This window comes from Calliphora vicina, chromosome 2 (genome assembly GCF_958450345.1).
Source record: "Calliphora vicina chromosome 2, idCalVici1.1, whole genome shotgun sequence".
In the NCBI taxonomy this organism is placed as follows: Eukaryota; Metazoa; Arthropoda; class Insecta; order Diptera; family Calliphoridae; genus Calliphora; species Calliphora vicina.
This window is the reverse complement of record NC_088781.1, coordinates 142,519,245-142,541,533: the sequence shown is the minus strand read 5'-3', so window position 1 is coordinate 142,541,533 and position 22,289 is coordinate 142,519,245. Positions and strand designations below refer to the sequence as shown.

At 27.1% G+C, this 22,289-nt stretch overlaps 1 protein-coding gene across 1 annotated transcript in view; it reads left to right on the top strand.

Moving 5' to 3' along the window:
- The first annotated feature begins 649 nt into the window (after positions 1 to 649).
- LOC135950912 (uncharacterized) overlaps positions 650 to 22,289 on the top strand; it is a 64,563-nt gene continuing 42,923 nt past the window's right edge. The window contains exon 1 of the mRNA XM_065500436.1: positions 650 to 857. Coding sequence (XP_065356508.1) covers positions 650 to 857 — 208 coding nt within the window. The remainder of the gene's footprint in view (positions 858 to 22,289) is intronic.

The window sequence follows — 22,289 nt, the reverse complement described above, 5'->3', positions numbered from 1 at the left end:
TTAAAAGGTTATACGTTTAACTTACTTATGAATAGATGTTGATTTTATCAACAAAAATTTTGATAAATATTTTTAATTAAAATTTCAATATTTTTTGTTTTGTCTATTTATTTCAGAGTGCAACAATATTTAAAATTTCCAAGCAAACATAATAATTTAACAATTTTGTTAAAATAAATTTAACATTGTTGTTGTGAAGAGAGAAACAAGGAAGAATGAACAAAATAACTACAATAATATTTATATGAATCTATGCAGACAGACAATTCAATTGACAATTTGGTTTAAATAAGTCTAAATAAAAACCCATAAAAGAAATAACCAAAGAAAAATAAGATACAGCATAAATACAAACGTCAATATAAAAAAAAACACTGTTTAAACGGAAGCGGAAATTGTAAAATAAAAAAATAAATTGTAGTAAAACACACACTAACAACCAGAGAACTATACAGCGAATTGAAAAGAAGAATCTAAAGGAAGCCAAACTACCTAAACCCAACAAACATTTACAGTTATAAATACCCCTTAACAACTACTGCCACTTCCGTTTGTTCTTCTTATTTTTTTGGATTTTTTTTTTATTTTTTATTTCTTATTGTTTTGTTTCCTCTTACGTATACCATAACATAACATCGACAATTCCAATATGAATTCTACGACAACCTCTGCTGCTGCTGCTACACCTCACACACAACAGCAACATCAACATCAACAACAACGACTACAGCATTTACCGCTGTGCAAACGAAGAGGTGGAGATGGTGGTCGAGGAAGCTTTAGAATAAAAAAATGTCCACAACATTTGTTGGCATACAGCATTATACCAGTATTAGTCTTCTTATGTTGGCTGCCTGGTAAGTAAAATATTTACAGATTTCTTATAAACACAAAACATCTTTCAAAAACTAAATACCAGATTTTTAAAGTAGCATTTCTCTATAAATAACACAGACTATGTCTGACAAATATTTTTGAATATTTAATATTCCCTCGTAATTTCACTGTTGTTCACAAAAATTCAAATGAACCCACAAACAAATGTTTTATGTTCCTTTATTAATAAATTCGTTGGCTATTTTTCATTTTCAATTTATAAATAAATCCATAAATATTTAATGTTTTTTTTTTTGCATTTTCTTAAGTCTGTTTGTAACTGCAGAGCAATAGCTATTTGGGAAAAAATAAAATAACTAAGCTAAAGTTTGGAAAAAATTATTGAATTAATAAGTGTCATTTTAATAAAAAATTTATTTATTTTTTTTGAATTCCTTTTGGTCATCCAGCAGCTGCTACCTACATATATACACATTTATTTATAAAATTTAATAAAAAGAATTGAATCTTTCATAACATTCGAACAAATGAAAAATTATATATTTACACAAATTATGAAATGACAACAATTGCAGTGGCAATGTAAACATGTGTTTGGAATATTAATAAAAATTCAATTAATTAAATCAAGCAGAAACAAATTTATACACACTTATCAGTAAAGGAAATATTCTTTAGGGCTGGTAAAGTACATTTTGTGGATAAAATTTTATCATCTGTATGTTTTTTTAACCTACTGTATAACTATAAATTAAGACTTAAAGCTTACACTTTTAAAGCCTATAATAAATAATCTTAACCCTCCGTTACTCGCAACAGATCTGGTTGATACAGCCAACAATTTTTTTATTGTTAATTTTAAGCTATTTTTTGATAAAATAATATTTTGACTGCAACTTTTTGTATTACTCTTTTAAAAACATTGTATTAAATATTGTTTTAATGTTTTCGAATTAAAAATTGAAGAGATTACTTTCAAACGCGCCTTTCTTTATTGATATCAATTTGATGCATTGTGACTAGTCTCGATTGAAAATGATTGCGACTAACGGAGGGTTAATATTGGGTATGACTTAAAAATGCGGAATTTTTAAGTCATACCCAATTTTTAGCTTTTGTTTTGAAATATTTGTACAACATTAGTGTATTCAAAGTACTGGCCATTGTTAGCTATGAACTTTTTCCATCTATAAGGCAACATATGGATTCTGAACCAAAAGAACTGCTCATCTTTTGAGGTCAAGAATGAATCAAGCCAATGTGAAGCGTATCCCAGAGAAAGCGTTCTCCATCGATCGAGGCGGTGTTGACTTTAAGCCGGGTGTGGAAAAACTTCCCAACCACTTTATTCTAAATACTTTTTAACATTAATGGCAGTGGCATATTTTCATATGACAATAAGTAAGAAAGTATGGTCGGTCAAACCCGACCATATAATACCCTACAACAAGTAAATGAGCAAAAACATTTTTCTTTTAAAATATCAATAATTTATATTCGTGAGTGATTTTCGGAAGTGGGCCATATACGGGAGCTATGGACCGATCACCTTGAAATGAGGTCGTGTGATTTATGTCTTAATGAAAGTTATTTATGTTCAATTTTGTGTATATACCAAAATTTTTAGGCTAATTTTTATGACTAATTATGGACCGATCGTAACAAAATTTGGTGACATGAATTGTGTGTATATAAAACTTATTTGGAGCGGAATTTGTGGAGATACATATATAAATTAAACATTTATAACCGATAAAGTCCGATAAAGTGTAGGGTATGATTAAACATTTATGACCGATAAAGTCCAATTTCGAGAGGACATTTCTATGGGGTCTAGGTGAAATAATGGACCGATTTCATACAGTTTAAATAGACTTCGTCCATGCGCTGAAAAAATTCTATGTACCAAATTTGATCCAAATAACTTCAAAATTACGACCTGTACTCTGCGCACAAGGTTTATATGGACAGCCAGCCAGCCAGCCATCCAGCCGGACGGACGGACATCGTTTAATCGACTCAGAAAGTGATTCTAAGTCTATCGGTATACTTTAAGGTGGATGTTAGACCCCACTATGGTGGTATAATGTATAACTATGGATTTTTCAATTAGTTTTTCTTTGAATAGATGTAAATAGATCAGTTAAAAATTACTATTAATTAAGAAGCATTCGTGCTACTTTTATCTGTTCGAACCCATTCTGTAGGTTTAAGTGACTAGAAAGATTTACTTAATAGTTTCAATGAAATATTGAATGATTTTTCATATACATACATAAATATTATTGTTTTTATTAAAATTATATTTTAATTAAAAAAAAATTCTACAAACCACTTTCTTCTATTTACACCAAAAGCTTGTTAATTTAATGAAAATATTTTCTTATATTTTATGCGAACAAGATTCATTATCCCACAATACAAAACAATTGCTAAACGTCACAAGTAGAATGGACAGAGTTACTGTATTCTATTAAAAGTTCTTGAATTTTTGTTGTCAAACTTGTGATGCTTTTAAACTGAAATTTCCCTTTACAACTTTGGCATCGATATAATTGAAGTAACAATTCTAGGATAGCTGAGGTCATTTCTTTTTTTTTCTCTCCAGATGTTAATTCAGTGGAATTGTTTTTATTTACATTTTGTTAATACATTTCACCCTTTATGCCATTTCATTGACATCTACATGCAAGTACTATATTGGGTTCAATTCAATTCTGTAGTGTTTTCTTGTATATATTTTTTACCCTTCACTATGATGGCATCTCATGTTTATGCAAAAATAATAAAGAGCAAAACAGAAAAAAAAAAAACCTAACCACTGGTTAGTAATAAGAGCTATAGAAACGCATGTGGCAACAAAGAATAGAGCAACAGAAATGCTGTGCAACTACAATAAGAAAATATACAAATTGTACATAAACATATGACATGCAACACAACCACAAATGTAACAACACAAAAACCTTGATAGAGTAACTCCCAATTGAATTGCAAAGCAAATGTACGCACGACCACTCACACACATACATACATACACGCATACACCCATACAAACATACATACAGACATACAAACATACATAAATGATGTATATATGTGCAAATGTAACTGATGACGAACACAAACTGTTTTTTTCTGTTTTTCGTTATCTTCTTGACTTTACATTACTTTTTCACCTGCCATTGTTATTGTGTTACAAGAAAGCAAGATGAAAATATTAAAAAAAAAACTCTGAAAAAACCGACAATAACATGAGAAAAAAAATACTAAAAGTACAACAGCAAAAATCCACAAAAAAACACAACTTGTTTGAAAATTTTAAATAAAAACTACAAATTGAAATTGCATGGTTGCTAGACCCACCCAAACACATGTGAGTGCAAACAGCTAGATTCATATTTTAAAACCATTTTAAGGTTAAAATGTTAACATGGCTTTAAATTTTTATTTTCGTTACAGTAACAAGTCCGAATATTTTGGCTAATTTGTATCAGAAAGAAGTAAGAGTGCTTTAAACTGCTATAACAAATTTTGTATATCCAAAGGATAAAAAATTGTTAATTTGAGAAATAGGTTATTTTTATTTTCCAATTTTGAACCATTGCCGGTTCCAATTTCTATGGTCTTATATACATAGGTTATAGGAAAGTTATTTGAAATACCCTTCATTTCATATCCATATTGTGTATGTTTAAGACTTAGTAGTCGAGATATACATACGTAAATAAAAAAATCTTTGTAGCCATGATGTTTTGCTTAAACATAAGCCATTTGTGGGCCGATTTTAAAAAGTCACGGAACCAGGACTACACCCGATATATTGATGTAGCAATCAAGTTGTAAGTTATTTGGGAGCTTCGGAAGTTGATATCAATTGCAATATCTATAAAAATCGAGAATATGGGCTCGAAAATGAAAATTTGGGAAATTACAATGACAAACCACTCATTGTGACAATTAAGCTTAACTTGTTCATCACATCCTAAATATTTGTTTAGTTTGAATGTATTTTAGCCAAATAAAAGTCGACTTTGAAAACATATGCGCTGAGTTTTTGTTTAATTATACCCTTTCTATTATTAGTTTAGTTTCAATTGCATTATTGACTAAATTTACATTTTAATGAAAATACATTAAATATTTGAATTTTTACACATTAATCTAAATTCTTTAAGCTTTGTAATATAAATATTTGCATGTTTTTTTTTTTTGTATTTTTCCTTTTTTTTGTAAATATATATTTCTATTTTATATGCAAATTAAATTTTTTGTTTGTCATTGAGTTTATTATCATCATATGTTTAATTTTATAATAATTTTATTTCCCTTTTAATAATAATGCTTTAACGGAAATTAAAATTTAACACCAGACGTTTTAAGTTACAAAAAGTTTTTCAATTTAATAGCTGATTTTTTTTAATTATGGATTTTTGTTTTAAATCCACAAAAGCAACACATTATGCTTAACTAGAATATGTTTAATAAAACTAAGTGAATGTTTGAAATAAATCCTAATGAAAAATGCAATTTGCGGAAAAATAAATAAAAAAAATTCCCAGAAAGTGGTTTTATGAATTCATAATAAGCATTTGAGTAATTAATGCTATTAATTTTCCGAGGTATTCAATGTGCTAAAGCTAATAATCATTACTTTATTAATGTGTACCTAGTAGCGTATATAGAAAGGTTGGCAAAGCTATCGTTACCCCAAAAATACTCTTTTAACTCAACTACCATACCGTTAGCTCAGAATTTAAAACGTGATAACAGGTCTGTCACAGAATTCCATTCCGATCGAAAGTTGTTTTAATTCCGTATTTCGCTTCTTCAGAAAAAGTAAAACGAAAATTTCTTTCGGAATGAAACCACTTTCAGTTTTCAAAGTGGAATTGATATTTCATTGTAATTATTTATTTTTCTAAAATGTTTAATCAATTTCAGTACCAAAAGCTTCACTTTTGTTTTAATATAAAAAACGCTGTCAAATTAATATCAGAAATACTGAATTATGAAATATTTTTGGAATTAATAAATTAGACGGAATCTGCAGAACATAAGACGAAATCGATGGCAATTGTAAGACCCCTTTCACACTAGGCAATTTAGTTGCGCAAGTCTCTTGTGTTTGTAGATGCTAGAGGTAATGTCGGGTTAAGGAGAAGACAATTTTGCATGCTGTTTTGTTGTTGGGCAAGAGACTTGCGCAACTAAATTACCTAGTGTGAAAGGGGTCTAATCATTCCGAACAAAATGTGTGACGGACCTGAAAATAGCATCCTTGTCTACTTATTTTGAAGTTTTATAAATTTTTTAATTATTTAATTTACGAAGAAACTATCGTTAACTATCGTTACCGAAATAACTGCTATTACCGCTAAAATAGCTTTAGCGAAATTAAGGTTACCTTTAAATTTTAACCATTTTAAAGTATAGAAACAGCTTTGAAAAATACAGACTAGTATATAACATCAAAAATAGCATAAACTTGTAAAAGTAGCATAAATATTTGGGTGCTTCTCAAGGACACCAAAATATATTTTTCATAAAATTATCTTCAACATATTTTACACAAATATATCGGTTAGGAACTGCTCATTTGATATCAAATTCAAAATACATAGAAATTACATATGTGTGGAAAACCACACACCAGGTTATTATACCTCACATTGTAAATTAATGCGTTTTCTGTGCTAATTTTATAAGGCGAGAAATATCATGAACATCACTCAACACATGAACATCACACTGATTAATTTTGTGTGCTTTTCCACACATGGGTGGAGATATGAATTAAAATTGATACCAAATCATATTTAAAGTAACTTTCTTTGAGATTTCTCCAGAGACAATTATGACTATATAAACATGTTCAAACTTAAATTTCTAAATTAAAGTTTTAATGCATTTTTGACTACTTGTATTACAAAAGTTTCTTTCAAATTTCTAACATTTTCTATATATTTTTTTTTTTTGTATATGTTGTAAGTTTTTATGGCATATTTATGGTTCATAAATACCCATGTATTTGTTCACAACATTTTCAGTTTTTTTCGGTGCCTTTTTAAAAAAAAAAGTTACTGTTGTTGTCATAGATATTGGTATACAGTGGTTGTTGTAATTTTGTTAATATTTATAGTAAGATAAACTGGACGACACAAAACATTTTTATTTTCTATTTATTTTGTTTTTGCTATTATTACTTTTGTTGTACAGTTGGACATATTCCAATTTAACAGATATTGAACAATAACTAACTAATACTGGTGTAACAACACATTCACATAGACACAAGTTCTTATACATTTAAAGCCTTGTATGTGTACGAATACGAGTTGATACACGGAGACAGAGACATGACAGCTCGTGTGTATACAAACATATTTATTTTTAGTTGTGTATGATGTTGTTATTTTCCTATTTATTTTTTGAAAAAAAAAGAGCAAAAAATATTATCTGTTACCTATTGTCGATATGGAGTCAAATATACTTTAATACTAGTTACTATGAGTTTTAAAATTAACCCTAGTTTGGAAACAACAAAGATGTCCTTAGTGCTAAGTTCCAACATACAACAGAAAATTTAAAACTTGACTCCAACATATCATTTTTTTCGTAACATTTTCAAATTGTTTTTTATAATAGTATTTAAAGAATAATTGAAAACATTTTTTAAAAATGTCAACAGTTTTGGATGTTATCTCTCAGTTTGGTCCATATTTCTGGTTTTATTTCATCGATTTTTTCCCATTTTCAATAACAAACAAAAACTATTTTAGAGATGTTTCAAAGTCAAGCTCTGAAGCTTCTGGTCTTACAAGAAAATTAAAATGATAGACAAATGGTTGTCAAAATATTTCTAAACTTGGTCCCCTTTTAAGGTTAACTCATACATACAGACATATGTACATTCGGTTTCCTACAAAATAACATGGCTAACTAAACATGCCAAAAAATAAAATCATCTATGTATGTATGACAAATGGATAAAAAGCAACTGATAATGGTAGTAAATGTTTGAGATATAAAAATATGTTTTGTTATATAATTTAAAATATTTGTCATATAATAAAAAAAAATATAAAAATACAATAAGATATACGAGAAGCAAACAAGAAACGTATCGTCATTTTTAAAAATGAACTGTAAAAAAAATCGAATTTTATTGTTCACATTATAGAAGTCCATAACATTGAATAAAACTCATAAATCAGCAAATGGGAAAAGAATGTATTGTTTAGTTTAAAAAGATGCTTTTGGCTGGGACCACCAACATCCACTGCCACCAGTACTAGTATCAGTACCAGCATATTCTTGACTATAAATATGTATAGTATACATATGTGTTTATGTATGTATGTATGTATGTATATAACAACAAGTTTGCTTCATAGAATAGCTGCATATTTGTACACGTAGATACAAATATGTCAATGTTGTAGTGTCAGTATGTAGCTTCATAAACTCCAAAAAAAAAACATGTTAGTGTAATAGAACAATTTTAAGAAGTGGTCATTGAATTTATAGAATATTTAACTTTTCAATTAAGCACAAAATTAGTTTATTATTCAAGTTTTACAAGAAAGGAGAAAGAATTTTAAAAGTAAGATACATTTTGTATATACATTCCTTAGTAATTTTCTCTGAGTGTAAATTTTTATATTTATCATTTCATAGTCCTCAGATCTTTCTTCTAACTCCTTTTCTATTTGTTTTGTTACTATTTCTCCTTATTCTCTCGAGCTGACAGTTATAAATATGCATTTATTTTTCTGTGTAAAGTGCATTTTAACATTATTTCGTACATGAATGGACTAGTGAGTAGTGTACACATGTGTATGTAGTTTGTTGTTGTTTATTTTTTGTTGTATGTTACATTAGTAGTCGTTTCGTACAAAAAAAAAAAAAACTTAAAGTAAATATGTTTCATATATAATGGCTAAAAAATGTTGTTTTATTTTTTCTTTCTTGGTTACTTCTTTTTTAACTGACAATCTTTATTTGAGCTTCATTGAGCTGGAAATATTTTCTAACTCGTGGTGAAAAAAAAAGATATACATATACACAATATAATCTAAACAAACAGCACTGCAAACACATTCATATATCAAGGTATTAAAAATTTATTTATTATACATATTTCTGTAGTTACTGTAAATGCCAAATAGTATTTGAAAGAGAAATGTAAAATTTAACGAAGATACAAATATTTAATTGAAGATAAACTAAAAAGAAAGTATCGTTTTAAAATCATTATTTACAGTTTGTTATTTTATATGATTCTTTATCAGGGTGTCAATTACCAAATTATCGTAAGTCTCAAAACCCAATTTTTGCAAAACTAGTATAGTTTGTTAACAGTTTGTATTAGCTATGGCTAATATGCTAAGAATTTCTTTGATTTCTTCATAATTATTCCTATAGAATTGATTTCTATGTACAATTTGCCTCAAAAGTTTTCTTGAAACTTGTTACCTATCAACCTGTTGCTGCAAAATTTTTTGTCAACATGTTGCTACAATTTTTTTTGTCAACATGTTGCTGCAAAATTTTTTGTCAACATGTTTCTGCAACCTAAAGCATTTTTGTCATTTTTGTTGCTAAAACATTTTATCTCAACGTACAGCTACAAAATTTTTTTCTCAATATGTTGCTGCAACATTTTTTTCTCAACATGTAGTTGCTGCAACATTTTTTTATCAACATGTAACTCCAAAATTTTTTTCAACATGTATCTACAACATTATTTTGTCAACATGTTGCTGAAACAATTTTTGGTCAACATGTTGCTGAAACTTTTTTTCTTAACATGTTGCTGCAACATGTTACTGCAACATTTTTTTACAAAAACATTGATATTCAAAGAAGTAAAACCAAATAAAAAACATTTTTGATTTTGTATATTTAGTAGGGTATTCAATCGATTAACCGTTAATCGGTTAACCGATTAATTTTGGACGGTTAACTGTTCGAATAATTTAAAATTACCGATTTTTTGTCGATTAACCGATTAACCGAAATTCCTTTTTTTTGCACTTTAAATTTCAATAATACAATTCAAATACAAATTTAAAATTAAAATTAGATATTTTTGAACATCCAATAAGCATGATTAGTGAGTATGTATAACAACTGACATATTTAATTTACATGTCTTTGAAAATTTGTTTGTATTTACATTTATAGACGAAACTTTGTTTTGAAATGAGTATTTTATCATAACTAAACGAAACTATTAAATTAATCAAAATCTAAAACAATCCAAAAAGGAATATTCTTTATCATGCTTTTGATTTCTCCAACATATACAATCAGCGAGAGAGTTTTATTCCAAGAAAAGTTTTATTAAATCTAAAGAAAAAAATAGTTTAAATTATATTCTTTTTATAAAATATTATTTCAGAAGATTTCCCTAAAAAAACTCACACATCGCTCATTTGCTGCAACAACGTCATAATTAAAAAAAAGTCGTTTCGAGAAAAACGTCTTTGAATATTTTATGACATTTTACTATTTCTTAAATAAATTTTCAACAAATCATGCGATTTCAAAAAAATAAATAGTAGATGTTAATATCTTTCTAATCTGTATTTAACCAAAATTTTTACTTATCAAATATACGAGAAAACATGAATTTTAATTTTGATGTTTACAACAAAAAAACAATTTCCCGCAAAAAATAATTGACTTTTTTGAAAACAGATGATACTATATTAAAGATTAATGAACTTTGTATTACTCAGTTCATAAAACACGGATTTTAAGTTAGGACGTTGTTGCAGCAAATAGGTGATATGTTTACAAAAATGATCTCAAATACCTTATTTGCTGTTTTTTTATGTTTTTGTACACAAAATTCGTTGTTGTATTTCAAATTTAAAATTATTCGGTTAGTCGAATAATTTTTAATTAACCGATTATTAACCGAATAAATCTAAACCTCGATTAATTATTTGCTCGATTAACCGATTAAACCAGAAACCCGATTAATGGAATACCCTAATATTTAGTGAAGAAAGATATATTCTACAATTTTTATGTACAAAATATTGGTAAAATAAAATTAATTAAACAACAATTCAGAATGCTGTATTCGGCTGAGCCGGATTTTATATAGACATCACCTTAGTTACTGTATTAAGCCCCGTATTCTGTGCGAAGTCTTGAAAATTTTAAAACAGCCAAAACAAAAGATCTCATTTGTGTGAAAATGATGTAGTATGAAAATACTAAGTGGAATTAGGCGAGCTACTGAAAGAAGCTATCTTAAATACCCAAAAAATGTTTTATCCAGTAGTGATGCCTTTAAATTAAAAATTAATTTAAAAAACAAATTTTCTACACTTATGGTTCATTAGATATTATTACAAGCATATTTGTTTTCATTCCTGTCCACCCCACACAGAAATTCAAATCAAATAATTTCTATTGTACTGATTGATATAAAATAATTTCAATTTATATGCTATAATTTGTAATTTCCATAACATTAAATAATTTGCCTAAACACAACCAAAACAAAAATACAAGGAAAAAGGAAATCAATAATAAAATAAATAAAATGTGAAAAAATTGCTTCTTTACAAACAATTCTAATGTGTTTCCATATCTCACATACAGCAAACTAAATAAATAAGTAAAAAAAAAAACATCAAGCAAACTTTTCGATTAGATTAGGTAGGGGTTTATATGAAGAAGATGTGAAATATATTTCTCTGTCACTAAATTAAACAGAAAAGTGAAGAAATATCAAATAAATTGTTTTTTTTTTTTTGTTGTACCTTAAGGCATTTTTAGGTTAAAAACAATAAATACATTTACAAACTGTTACTACAAATGGTTGGCCTAATAAAAAAAATTAAATTAAAAACAAAAACATGTGTCAAACATCAAAAACTTCAGTAACCTGTCTTAGTAAAACAACACGAAAAGAAATTTAAATTTTGTTTACCACTTCAAATGTTTCAACACGCACCAGCAGCTGAAAGGGGGCGGGGGAGGGAGATGGCTGGATGTTTATAAGAATTTCCTTTTCATTTGTCACCCAATTTCAATTTTTATTTCAAAATATCGAAAAAAAAAACACTGCTCAAATTGATTTCAAGTGTTTTGCGTGTCTCTTTCAAATTAATAAAACACCAAAAATAAACAAGATTTTTTTTATATTTTCCTTTTAAGAAAATATAGCAAAACATTTTTAATGTTAGTTAATGCCTCAACATGAAAATATTTATTTATTTATTGTTGCTGCTGTTTTCTTTTTCTTCTCAATTAAATTTTATATTTTTACTTGTGTATTGGCTACAGTGGGAGGAAACAGCAAACAATAATATTTACTAAATTTAGATATATAATTTTCAAAGTTTGTGAATCAGTAAGTAAAAAAAAATTATATTTGTATTAACATTTATGGTAGAAAAACATAAATATATCAAAAAAATCTATTACGATCAACACATGGACAGACAAAGTTTAATCCAACTATCTTACCATGAATTAAATAATTGTAAAAGAAAATTTATAAATTTAAGACTGAATTTATTTAGTATTTTATAGTATTTTATATTTTTCTTCCTATTGTCCTACTGTTTATCTCTTACCTCTCCCCATGTAAGATGAAAAATTTAAAAAAAAACTCGTATTCACTCTGGTGTTTTTTTTTATCTCATTCTCCTTATTTTGTAGTTGTCTTTTGTTGTACAATTATTATTTTATTCTGCTTCTACTGATGTTTTTTCTGTTACCTAATTCCTTTAGATCACACAAATTCCTAATTTGTTACATAGTGACAATATTTTATTGCTTAGTTTTTATGTTTTTTTATCATTGAATTCTTGTTTTCCCAATTTATTTTTGTGCTTTGTGTAACTTGAAGTTAATTTTCTATCACATCAATTTTCCAAGACGTGTTTCAATGTTTAAAATATTACCGATATTGTTCTTATATTTTTGATATAAAATAGTATATGGAACATTTTTAACATAGACAATTTGCATTGAATACAAATCAGCTTAAATATAAATACCTACTTAATGCTCTTGTTGAAATTTCCAGAATTTTGGGTAACACAAATAAGTATTATTATAACCTACATCACCACTCGTGATGAATGAGTCAGCACATATGTATATATAATTTTGCGGTTTTTTATGTAACTCTGAGATAAATTCTAAGGCTTTCTAGAGCAATGGTTGTCATAAAGAGAACATTGAATATTGATTATAAGCACATGTCAAGCACTTTGTTCTGTTTTAATGTAACCAGCTATGTTTTGTGATTCTTGTTCATCATTTCATAATTTTAATGAACTTCGTTGACATTCATAAGTGCGAATATTTTGACAATACATACATACCAGAAGTATTTTAATAATTTTTTTGTGAATAAAAATACAAAATTAATAACACGGTGCAACGATGGAAAAAAACTTGGAAAACGACCTCGCGTGGGTTATAGGGATTGCTGAGTACATTACAAATTGTGTCAAAAAATTTCAAAAACACCCTCAAATTCAGAAGTTATTTTGAAAAAACCGTTTTCAGTGATGTTCGTCAACTTATCGATCTATAACTCAGTCAGTTTTTGTCCGACTTTAAATTAGTTAACGGGTTTGGAATTTTTGATTACGCTTTAAAATTATGTGCAGTTTATGTAAGTATTTGTAAGTTATAAGTATTGTTTGTCTTAAGAATATCTAAAAGAAAAACAAAATTTATCAACTTTTTTGATTTTAGTCGCTTTTCATTGCTTATTTTGATATGAAAGTTTATAAAACTTTTTACCAACATATATAGGAAATTTAGTTAATAAAACATGGTATTAATTATTCAAATCGGACTAAAATTGTAAAAGTTATTCAACTTTTAATTAACACCATTTTTAGTATTTTCTCCCCCAGCGCATATGAATAAAAAAAAAAAAAAAATTGTAGAAAAAAAAATATTTGTAAAATTTTAAATTTACAAGGTAAATTTTTTCGAACTTTTTTCAAAAAATTTTAATAACTTTTGCAAATATAAACCGATTTTAACAAGTATTATCTCATTTTTTCCCACAAAAAGTTGTCTTTAAAACACTGTGCTAAACAGAATAGGTTTTTATAGAAAAAAATTAAAATAACTATTGTTGAATTTGAAAAATTATTAAAAAAATAAAAAATAAAGCGAAACTTTTTATAAAAACTTACCCAATTTTTTGGATATACATTTTATGCATATATTTTATGAAAGCTTCTTTGTCTATCCATAATTGTTTAAAATTTTGAAATCGGTCTAAAAATGTGTGAGTTAGAGGTACTAAATTACAACGACCTACCCTAAAACAGTTTTTTCAAAATATCTCAAAATTTAGAGGGTGTTTCAAAATCTTTGAAAACGGTTTTAGTATGTCCTCACCTAGGCCGCTTTTCAAGTTCTGACAAAAAGTGTCATTTTGTAGCAGAGTGTAATTAATAATAACATAATGATGTCAAATTTATTTGTGAAATGAATTTAATAAAAATTTTTTTTTTTTTGTAAAAAAAAGTTCGGTTTAAAAAATATTTTTCCCGATTTTGTAGCATTGTAGTTCCGACTTAAATTTCCAATTCTATTTCAGAATTTTCCAAATGCATTTAAGAATTTTCCAATTGTTTTTCAGAAATTTCCAATTGTTTTGCAAAAAATTCTAATAGCAATACCAATGTAAATTTCGGAAATACAATTAGAAACTTTTTGTATAAATTAAAAATTCTAAAATACAATCTTAAATTTAATTGGAATTTTCTGAAATATAATTAGAAAATTTCTCAAATTCAATTGGAAATTTCAGAAATACAATTATAAAATGGTGTAGCAATCATATCAAAAAAATTTAATTTGGCTTAAGTTAATTTTTATATAATAACTCTGTAATAAAAAGTTCAAATAATTACCAAAAATCCTCTAAATTAAAAAAAAATAATAATTTCGTTAAAAAACAAATGTTAACATCAATATTGCTGTTTGGTTTTTACACCGCTTAATCTGCAAATGCTAAAATTACATACATACAATAATTTACAACTTGGTTTTATTTAATTTAATTATAAAAACTGTATATTTATATTTATACAATTAAATTACTGTGGTTTTTAATTCATAATCACACAATTTACAATGTATTGTACTAATTAATCAACATATACAATGAATAGAGCATTTGTGTTTTTATATGCATTAAATCAAAGTACTAGAAATAACTAATAAGTTAATATTTTGCAGCATTTTAGTTAATGCCAGCTATAAATTTAAATAAAAATATATATTACTTTGACAAAAGTATATTAATTTTAGAATATATTATATAAATATACATAAAATAAAATTGATGAGCAATAACTTTTTCGAGAATTTTCTACAACTTATTTACTTTATACATAAGTACATATTTACATTCATATATAAAATTTCAATAAATTACGAACTTAAATTAATTTTAAATAAATCTTATTTATTGCTGCTACAAATGTCAGATTTTCTTCTAGTGATTAGTTTCGTAGACCTCAAGTAAAATTAATTTCTTGTTGGTTTTCAGATAAATTGCAAATTCAAAACAGAAAATGAACATTTAAACAATTCAGCACAAACACCAACAACAACAACAACAATCATAGAAAAACAACATGAAAATAAAACTAGTAAAAGGAGCTGGTAAAACATTTATAAAATTAATAAAATGTCAATGTAATTAATGTTGCTTTGTTAGTTATGACAATACCAAAAATCTCAGTAACAATTAATGACAACTCCTTCTAACAAATGCTCACACCAACACCAAATCTACACTATTAGGTAGACAGACAGACAGACAGACAGCCATACTAATATAGGAACACATACTTTTGAAAATTTAGATATGTATAAAGTATATGTATGTATATGTGTGGCAACGGAACTATTTATTTAATTATAATACCGCATCAGCATGTTTTGTTGTAGAGTCTACATATATGTATGTAAATATTGTTATATTTACTACAGAACTTTTACTGCTTAATGTTGTTATTGCTATTATTGCATAGCAGCAGTAGTAGTAGCAGTAGCAATAAGTACACTATGAAATGAAAAACCATAAATTTACTCCAAAACATAGTAACCACAAAACTCAATTCTACTACTGCTACTACTACTACTGATACTTCTACACACAAACATCGGCAACAACTACTAACTACGCAAAATTCAATCAACAAAATAACTGCATTTATAAAATACATGCATTCACATATACAAGTAAATCTATACTCTTATATATGTATATAAATTAGGGTGGCCTTTATTTAGGACCAAAAAAGTGTGAAGAATTGAAGCCGAGAGACATTGAAAGACAATGTTGCATGTCCGAAAAGAAAATCATTTTTTGCGCCGACTCATTTTTGAAATGAAAAATATAGTTTTCGGAAGTTTTCGGAACAGGATGAAAATTGTTTGTCGAAAAATAAACGAAATATCCAAAAAAATCGTATCTATGTATGGGATTCGTGGGCGGTGGGCGTGACCGATTTTATTGAAACTCGGCATGCGTTCTTCTTTTGTTTCAAAAAATATATGTACTGAATTTGTAGACGTTTACTTGGATAGGAAAAAGTTTATGCGAAAAAATATATTTGGATTGTATGGGCAGTGAGCGTTGGGCGTAGTAGATTTTGATAAAATTTAATTTTTTTTCTTAATTTAGTCCATATAATTCTCAGTGCCAAATTTCAATGCTCTACGACCATTCCTTATAATTTTTATACAAAAATGTATTGCATGGGCGGTATGCTGTGGGCATGGCCCATTTTATTGAAACTCGGCATGCGGTCTTCTTTTGTTTCAGAAAATATATGTACCAAATTTCTAGACTTTTACTTGGATAGGAAAAATTTTATGCGAAAAAATCTATTTGGACTGTATCGATTTTAATAAAATTTTATTTTTTCTTAGTTTGATCCATATAATTCTCTGTGCCAAATTTCAGCGCTCTACGACCACTCCTTATTATTTTTGCCAAAAAATGTATGAAGCCATCCCTCTGTGCAACGCTAGGCCACATGTTAAAAAAAAGTATTTAGAATGAAGTTGTTGGGAAGCCTGAACCGCTTTATAGTCCAGAACCCCTCAGACTACTAAAATTTTTCGAAGTCCCCCATATTTTAGAAATTTCGTTTAAAAAAAATATTTGAAAATATAAAATATGAGATTTGTGTTCTGCATGAAATTTTAGGTTTTTTTTTCAGTCAGAAAATGTTAAAAGTTTATATTTAAATATCTATGAATAAAAAAACATTTTTGAATAGGATTTTTTTCAACATTTAATTTTGAAAATTTTGTTAATTCTCGAGCACCGAAAATCTAAAATGTACAAAATAGGGGCCATCCTAGTATCCACACAGAGTAATTTATCCAATGTGTATGTATGTGATTGTAAAGGTAGATGATGATTAAGTTGATTATTATTGTATTGCCTGGCATCTTTGGTTATATTATTATATTTGTGTATTATACATACATATACATATGTATATGTAGAAATATATATATTTTTGATATTAAGTGTGTATGTATGCCTTTGTTTTATATATTTGTGTGTGTGAGTGTGTAATTTTGTGGTGTTATTGATAGTAGTGTTGGTATGCAGTGTTCAACTGATAATTCATGTATAAGTTTAAATTTAACAAATACTCTCATATACACATTTATCTATGTATGTACTTATATGCAGATGTGTGGGTGTGTTTATTTATTTGGCTGTGTGTCGGTCGGTCTGTGTGCCATTATTTTTCAAATTACTGTTTGTTAAAACAACACTTAAGTTTAGAGAAAGTTATAGAGACATTTTACACACAAAATTGAGTAATAGAAATTCGTATTATTAGGCAAATCAAAAAAAAATGCGTTGTTTAGATGTTAATATAAAATGGACAGAAAACCAATATATTCTTGAAATTATGAACGCAGAGAAAAAAATAAATTTGTACATGTTCACCACCATAACCTTTTCAACATTTTTACAAGTTTTTTAACAATATTATGATCACTGTAATGATTTATATGATTGCGGTAACCATAAAATGTTTAAGTTACCATTCTCATCATTGTAGCAATCATATATATGATTGTAGTTAACATGTATATGTTTTAGGCAACCATGTTTCTGATGTAATACGTCATCATATTGTGTTTTTCTACACTCTATTAATTTTTCATGTAACTTTCCTACATTAATAGTAGGTAACTCTTCTCCTACTATAATTAGGCTAAAAATACATGTTGCGTGTAAATTCAAATACTTATTTATGCACAATATAAGTAATTTTAAACATAAAATGCCTATTATATTATAAACATTCAAAATACTACATTTGTTTTGTATTTTTGCAGATAAATGTACATATATATATGATTTTGATAAACATATAACATTTTAAATTTACGCATATTGTGCAATTTTACATAAAAACTTACCCACTTTATGGTAATAAATTTACATGCATTTTTTAGAGTGTAGGATTATGGTTATGATACTCTGAGAACAATCATAATGATTCATCATGAACATGATTGCCATTTACATTTATATATTTACTACTATCATATATATGATTGCTATAATGATGTGAATAGTGAATTAAACATATTATGGTTACCGTTATCATATACATAATTACACTGATTAAAATATTGTTAAAAATCTTGAAATGTTTATGGTAAACATGTACAACTTTTTCAGCTCAGAATTATGGCGTTTTAAATATTGAAAAAATCTGCACATTAGAATGGCTCATATTTTCCACTTTCTGGACTTATGTTGCTCCCAAAGTTTTAAACGCAATCTTGAAAATCATAAAAAACGCAATGTTGAAAATTTCAACAAAATCGGATGAGTTTCGATCTGTTGGTCAAAATGTAGATTTCATTGTAATTTGTGTCCCCTTTGGCATGGTTTCTTCCTATTGATAATATTTTCATTGGGACATTGTTAAAATCGTCTTTAATAAAACTATGTGTGGCAAATGCTATAACAATTTGATGAAAGCAAAATTTGCATTTTATAATTAAAACAAATTTGTTTAGTTTAAATCACAAATTTAGGTACATACTAGGGTATTCATTCGACTAATGATCGTTCGATTAATCGAATAATTTCTTACGAATAATTATTCAAACAATTTAAAAATGACCATTTTCGAATAACGAATAATTCGAACAATTTTATGTAGAATAATCGAATAAAACGAATAAATGTTCATATATATTTAAATTTATTAAATTGCTTAAAATTTTTCATAATTTCAAATTTAAATAAGTAATAATGACTCACAAAAATTGTATTGTTTCTGAAATTCGACAAATACCTAAAGACAAAGGGACTGTCGATCACTGTAGATGAGTGTTCCGATAGCTCCTTCTATAAATATTACTGCACGAAGTTACAATTCTAAAAACAAATCTTTCAAAATTTTTAACTTAGGAGTTGAACCAATGAAAATAAAAGGTACAGAGTAAAATATTTGGTATTTAGATGGCGAAATATTAGAAGAATCGCAATTAATAATCAAAATATTAACTTAAATTAAAGTGGAGTTGAATGTAACGCAGAATGTGATTTTGAAACGGTCGTCGAAAGTGATATTTAGGATGACATTTATAATGATTACAATGAAATAGATGAAGGCCATGATCTTAAAATATATGTATATAAGTGATGTTATCAACCGCGTACGTAAGCTAATAACATCACAAGATCCACCTCTTAAAATCTCTTATTCGAATTATTCGTTTTATTCGAACAAGAGAAAAATCGAAAAATTCATAATACATAAGAAATTTATCTAGTTGGTTTAATATACCCTCCACTACATAAATATAAGTATGTCATTCCATATGTAACGACTCCAAATATTCATTTAGAACAAACTTAAGTATCTATATTCTAGGTCTTAGTTAAAGTCCAAAGTCCATATTGAAATAAGCAAATATTTATCATTAAACCAGTGGACCCGGCGAACTTCGCCTCGCCCCAATTTTAAGTCAACATTAAAACATTTCGCATTTCTTATTTTCCGCAATTTTCCATGATTTACACTAAGAAATTTCTATTGTTTGATTTGGAAAGCCATTATGGAATAATAACACTCTGCTACAAAATGACACTTTTTGTCAGAACTTGAAAAGTGACCCAATGAGGGTTATAGGCCTAGGTGAGGACATTCTAAAACTGTTTTCAAAGATTTTGAAACACCCTCAAAATTTTGAGTTATTTTGAAAAAACTGTTTTAGGGTAGGTCGTAGTATTTTAGTACCTCTAACTCACACATTTTTAGACCGATTTCAAAATTTTAAGCAATTAATGATAGACAAAGAATTAAGTTTTCATAAAATTTATGCATAAAATGTATATCGAAAAAATTGCGTAAGTTTTTATAAAAAATTTCGATTTATTTTTTATTTTTTTGATAATTTTTCAAATTCAACAATAGTTATTTTAATTTTTTTCTATAAAAACCTATTCTTTTTTGCACAGTGTTTTAAAGTCAACTTTATATGGGAAAAATGAGATATTACTTGTTAAAATCGGTTTATATTTGCAAAAGTTATTAAATTTTTTTGAAAAAAGTTCGAAAAAATTTACCTTGTAAATTCAAAATTTTACAAATATTTTTTTTTCTACAGTTTTATTTTTATATTCTTATGCGCTAGGGGAGAAAATACTAAAAATGGTGTTAAAGTTGAATAACTTTTACAATTTTAATCCGATTTGAATAATTAAAACCATGTTTTATTAAGAACTAAATTTCCTATATATGTTGGTAAAAAGTTTTATAAACTTTCATATCAAAATAAGCAATGAAAAGCGACTAAAATCAAACAAGTTGATCAATTTTGTTTTTCTTTTAGATATTCTTAAGAAAAACAATACTTATAACTTACAAATGAATAAAAAACTGCACTAATTTTAAAGCGAAATCAGTTTACTTTCCAAACCCTTTAACTAACTGAGTTACAGATCGATAAGTTGACGAACATCAGTGTTTGTGTTTCTGAGATTTTTTGACACAATTTGTAATGTACTCAGCAAACGACCACGTCAGGCCGTTTTCCAATTTTTTTTCCATCATAGCACCGTGTAATTAATAATTTCAAAATTTCATATAAAAACTCGATTTTCGATTTTTCCAATTTTCCGACTTTTTCGGAGGGATTTTCCAAAATTTCTTCCGTAAAAACCTTCTCTTCGAAAATACGAACAACTGTCCAAAATAATTTACAAATTTAGAAATCTGCCGAGCCGTCCTCATTTTATGAATTACTATACAATTTTTACACCATTTTTATATACATACATAGATAGATTATAAATCGGTAAAATCAGCTAAGCTGTTATATTTTCTTTCCAACAGTCAATGTATCCCTTTTAGACAGTAATTTTTACCAATGTCTTATTACTAGGCAGACTCTAATTTATATATTTATTTTTGAGTTATTCGACAAGTGCTCTTTATAATCTAAATAGAATTAAATTTATTGCTTTATACATTTCAGGTATCCTAGCCTGTAGTCAATTGACACTTTATTGTCTTTAAGTAATGTAGGTTGTAGACACGATAAAGTTTATTGTCAAAAACCATATTCATGAGAATGTATTAGCATGTATTTTGTTATTGTATCTCATATATTTGTGAAAAGAGAGAGTTAAAGCAAAATTTAACTAATTAACAATTTCAATTACTGACACTTTATGATTATTGTAGTTATTGTTGCCTTGGACTAAAATTCCTCTGTCACTCTGCTGCAGTAATCATATGTAATGAATTTCACAATTTATACGATAAGTATTTATGATGATGAAATGCACATAAATTCTATAAAATAGTAAAGCAAAACAGAATTTAAAAGCTTTTCATAAAGTTAAGCGGTTTGCAAAAAAAAATGCAAATCATAATCATGCAATGACAAAATAATAATTTATATTGGATTTTAATGGCCTTTCAGCCGAACAAGACAAGCCAGCCAGAATGAAACAAGTCAACAAAATGCTGATTATGAAATATTCAATTGTACCCAAAAACTAAGAAATATATTATGCACACATTCACAAGTAGATACTCACAAACATACATACATACATATGTATATGTACATTAGGGTGGGTCGATTTAGCAATCGATATTGTGCCATCGATTTTTCATTAGCTTTTTGTATGAGGAACAAAATTCTACTACAACATATCAAAAAAGTCATTTTTGAGGCTACCAAATTTCGGAAAAAGTAAAAAATTTAGCTTTTCTCAACTTTTATTTTTAAGGCGCCTCGAAAAATAATATTTGACTTGTTGTAGTGGAAATTTTTGTTCCTCATGCCCAAAAGCAATCAAAAAATCGAAGGCAAAATATCAAAAAGTTTTGGCCTTACAAATCGACCCACCCTAATGTACATACATGTCAGTA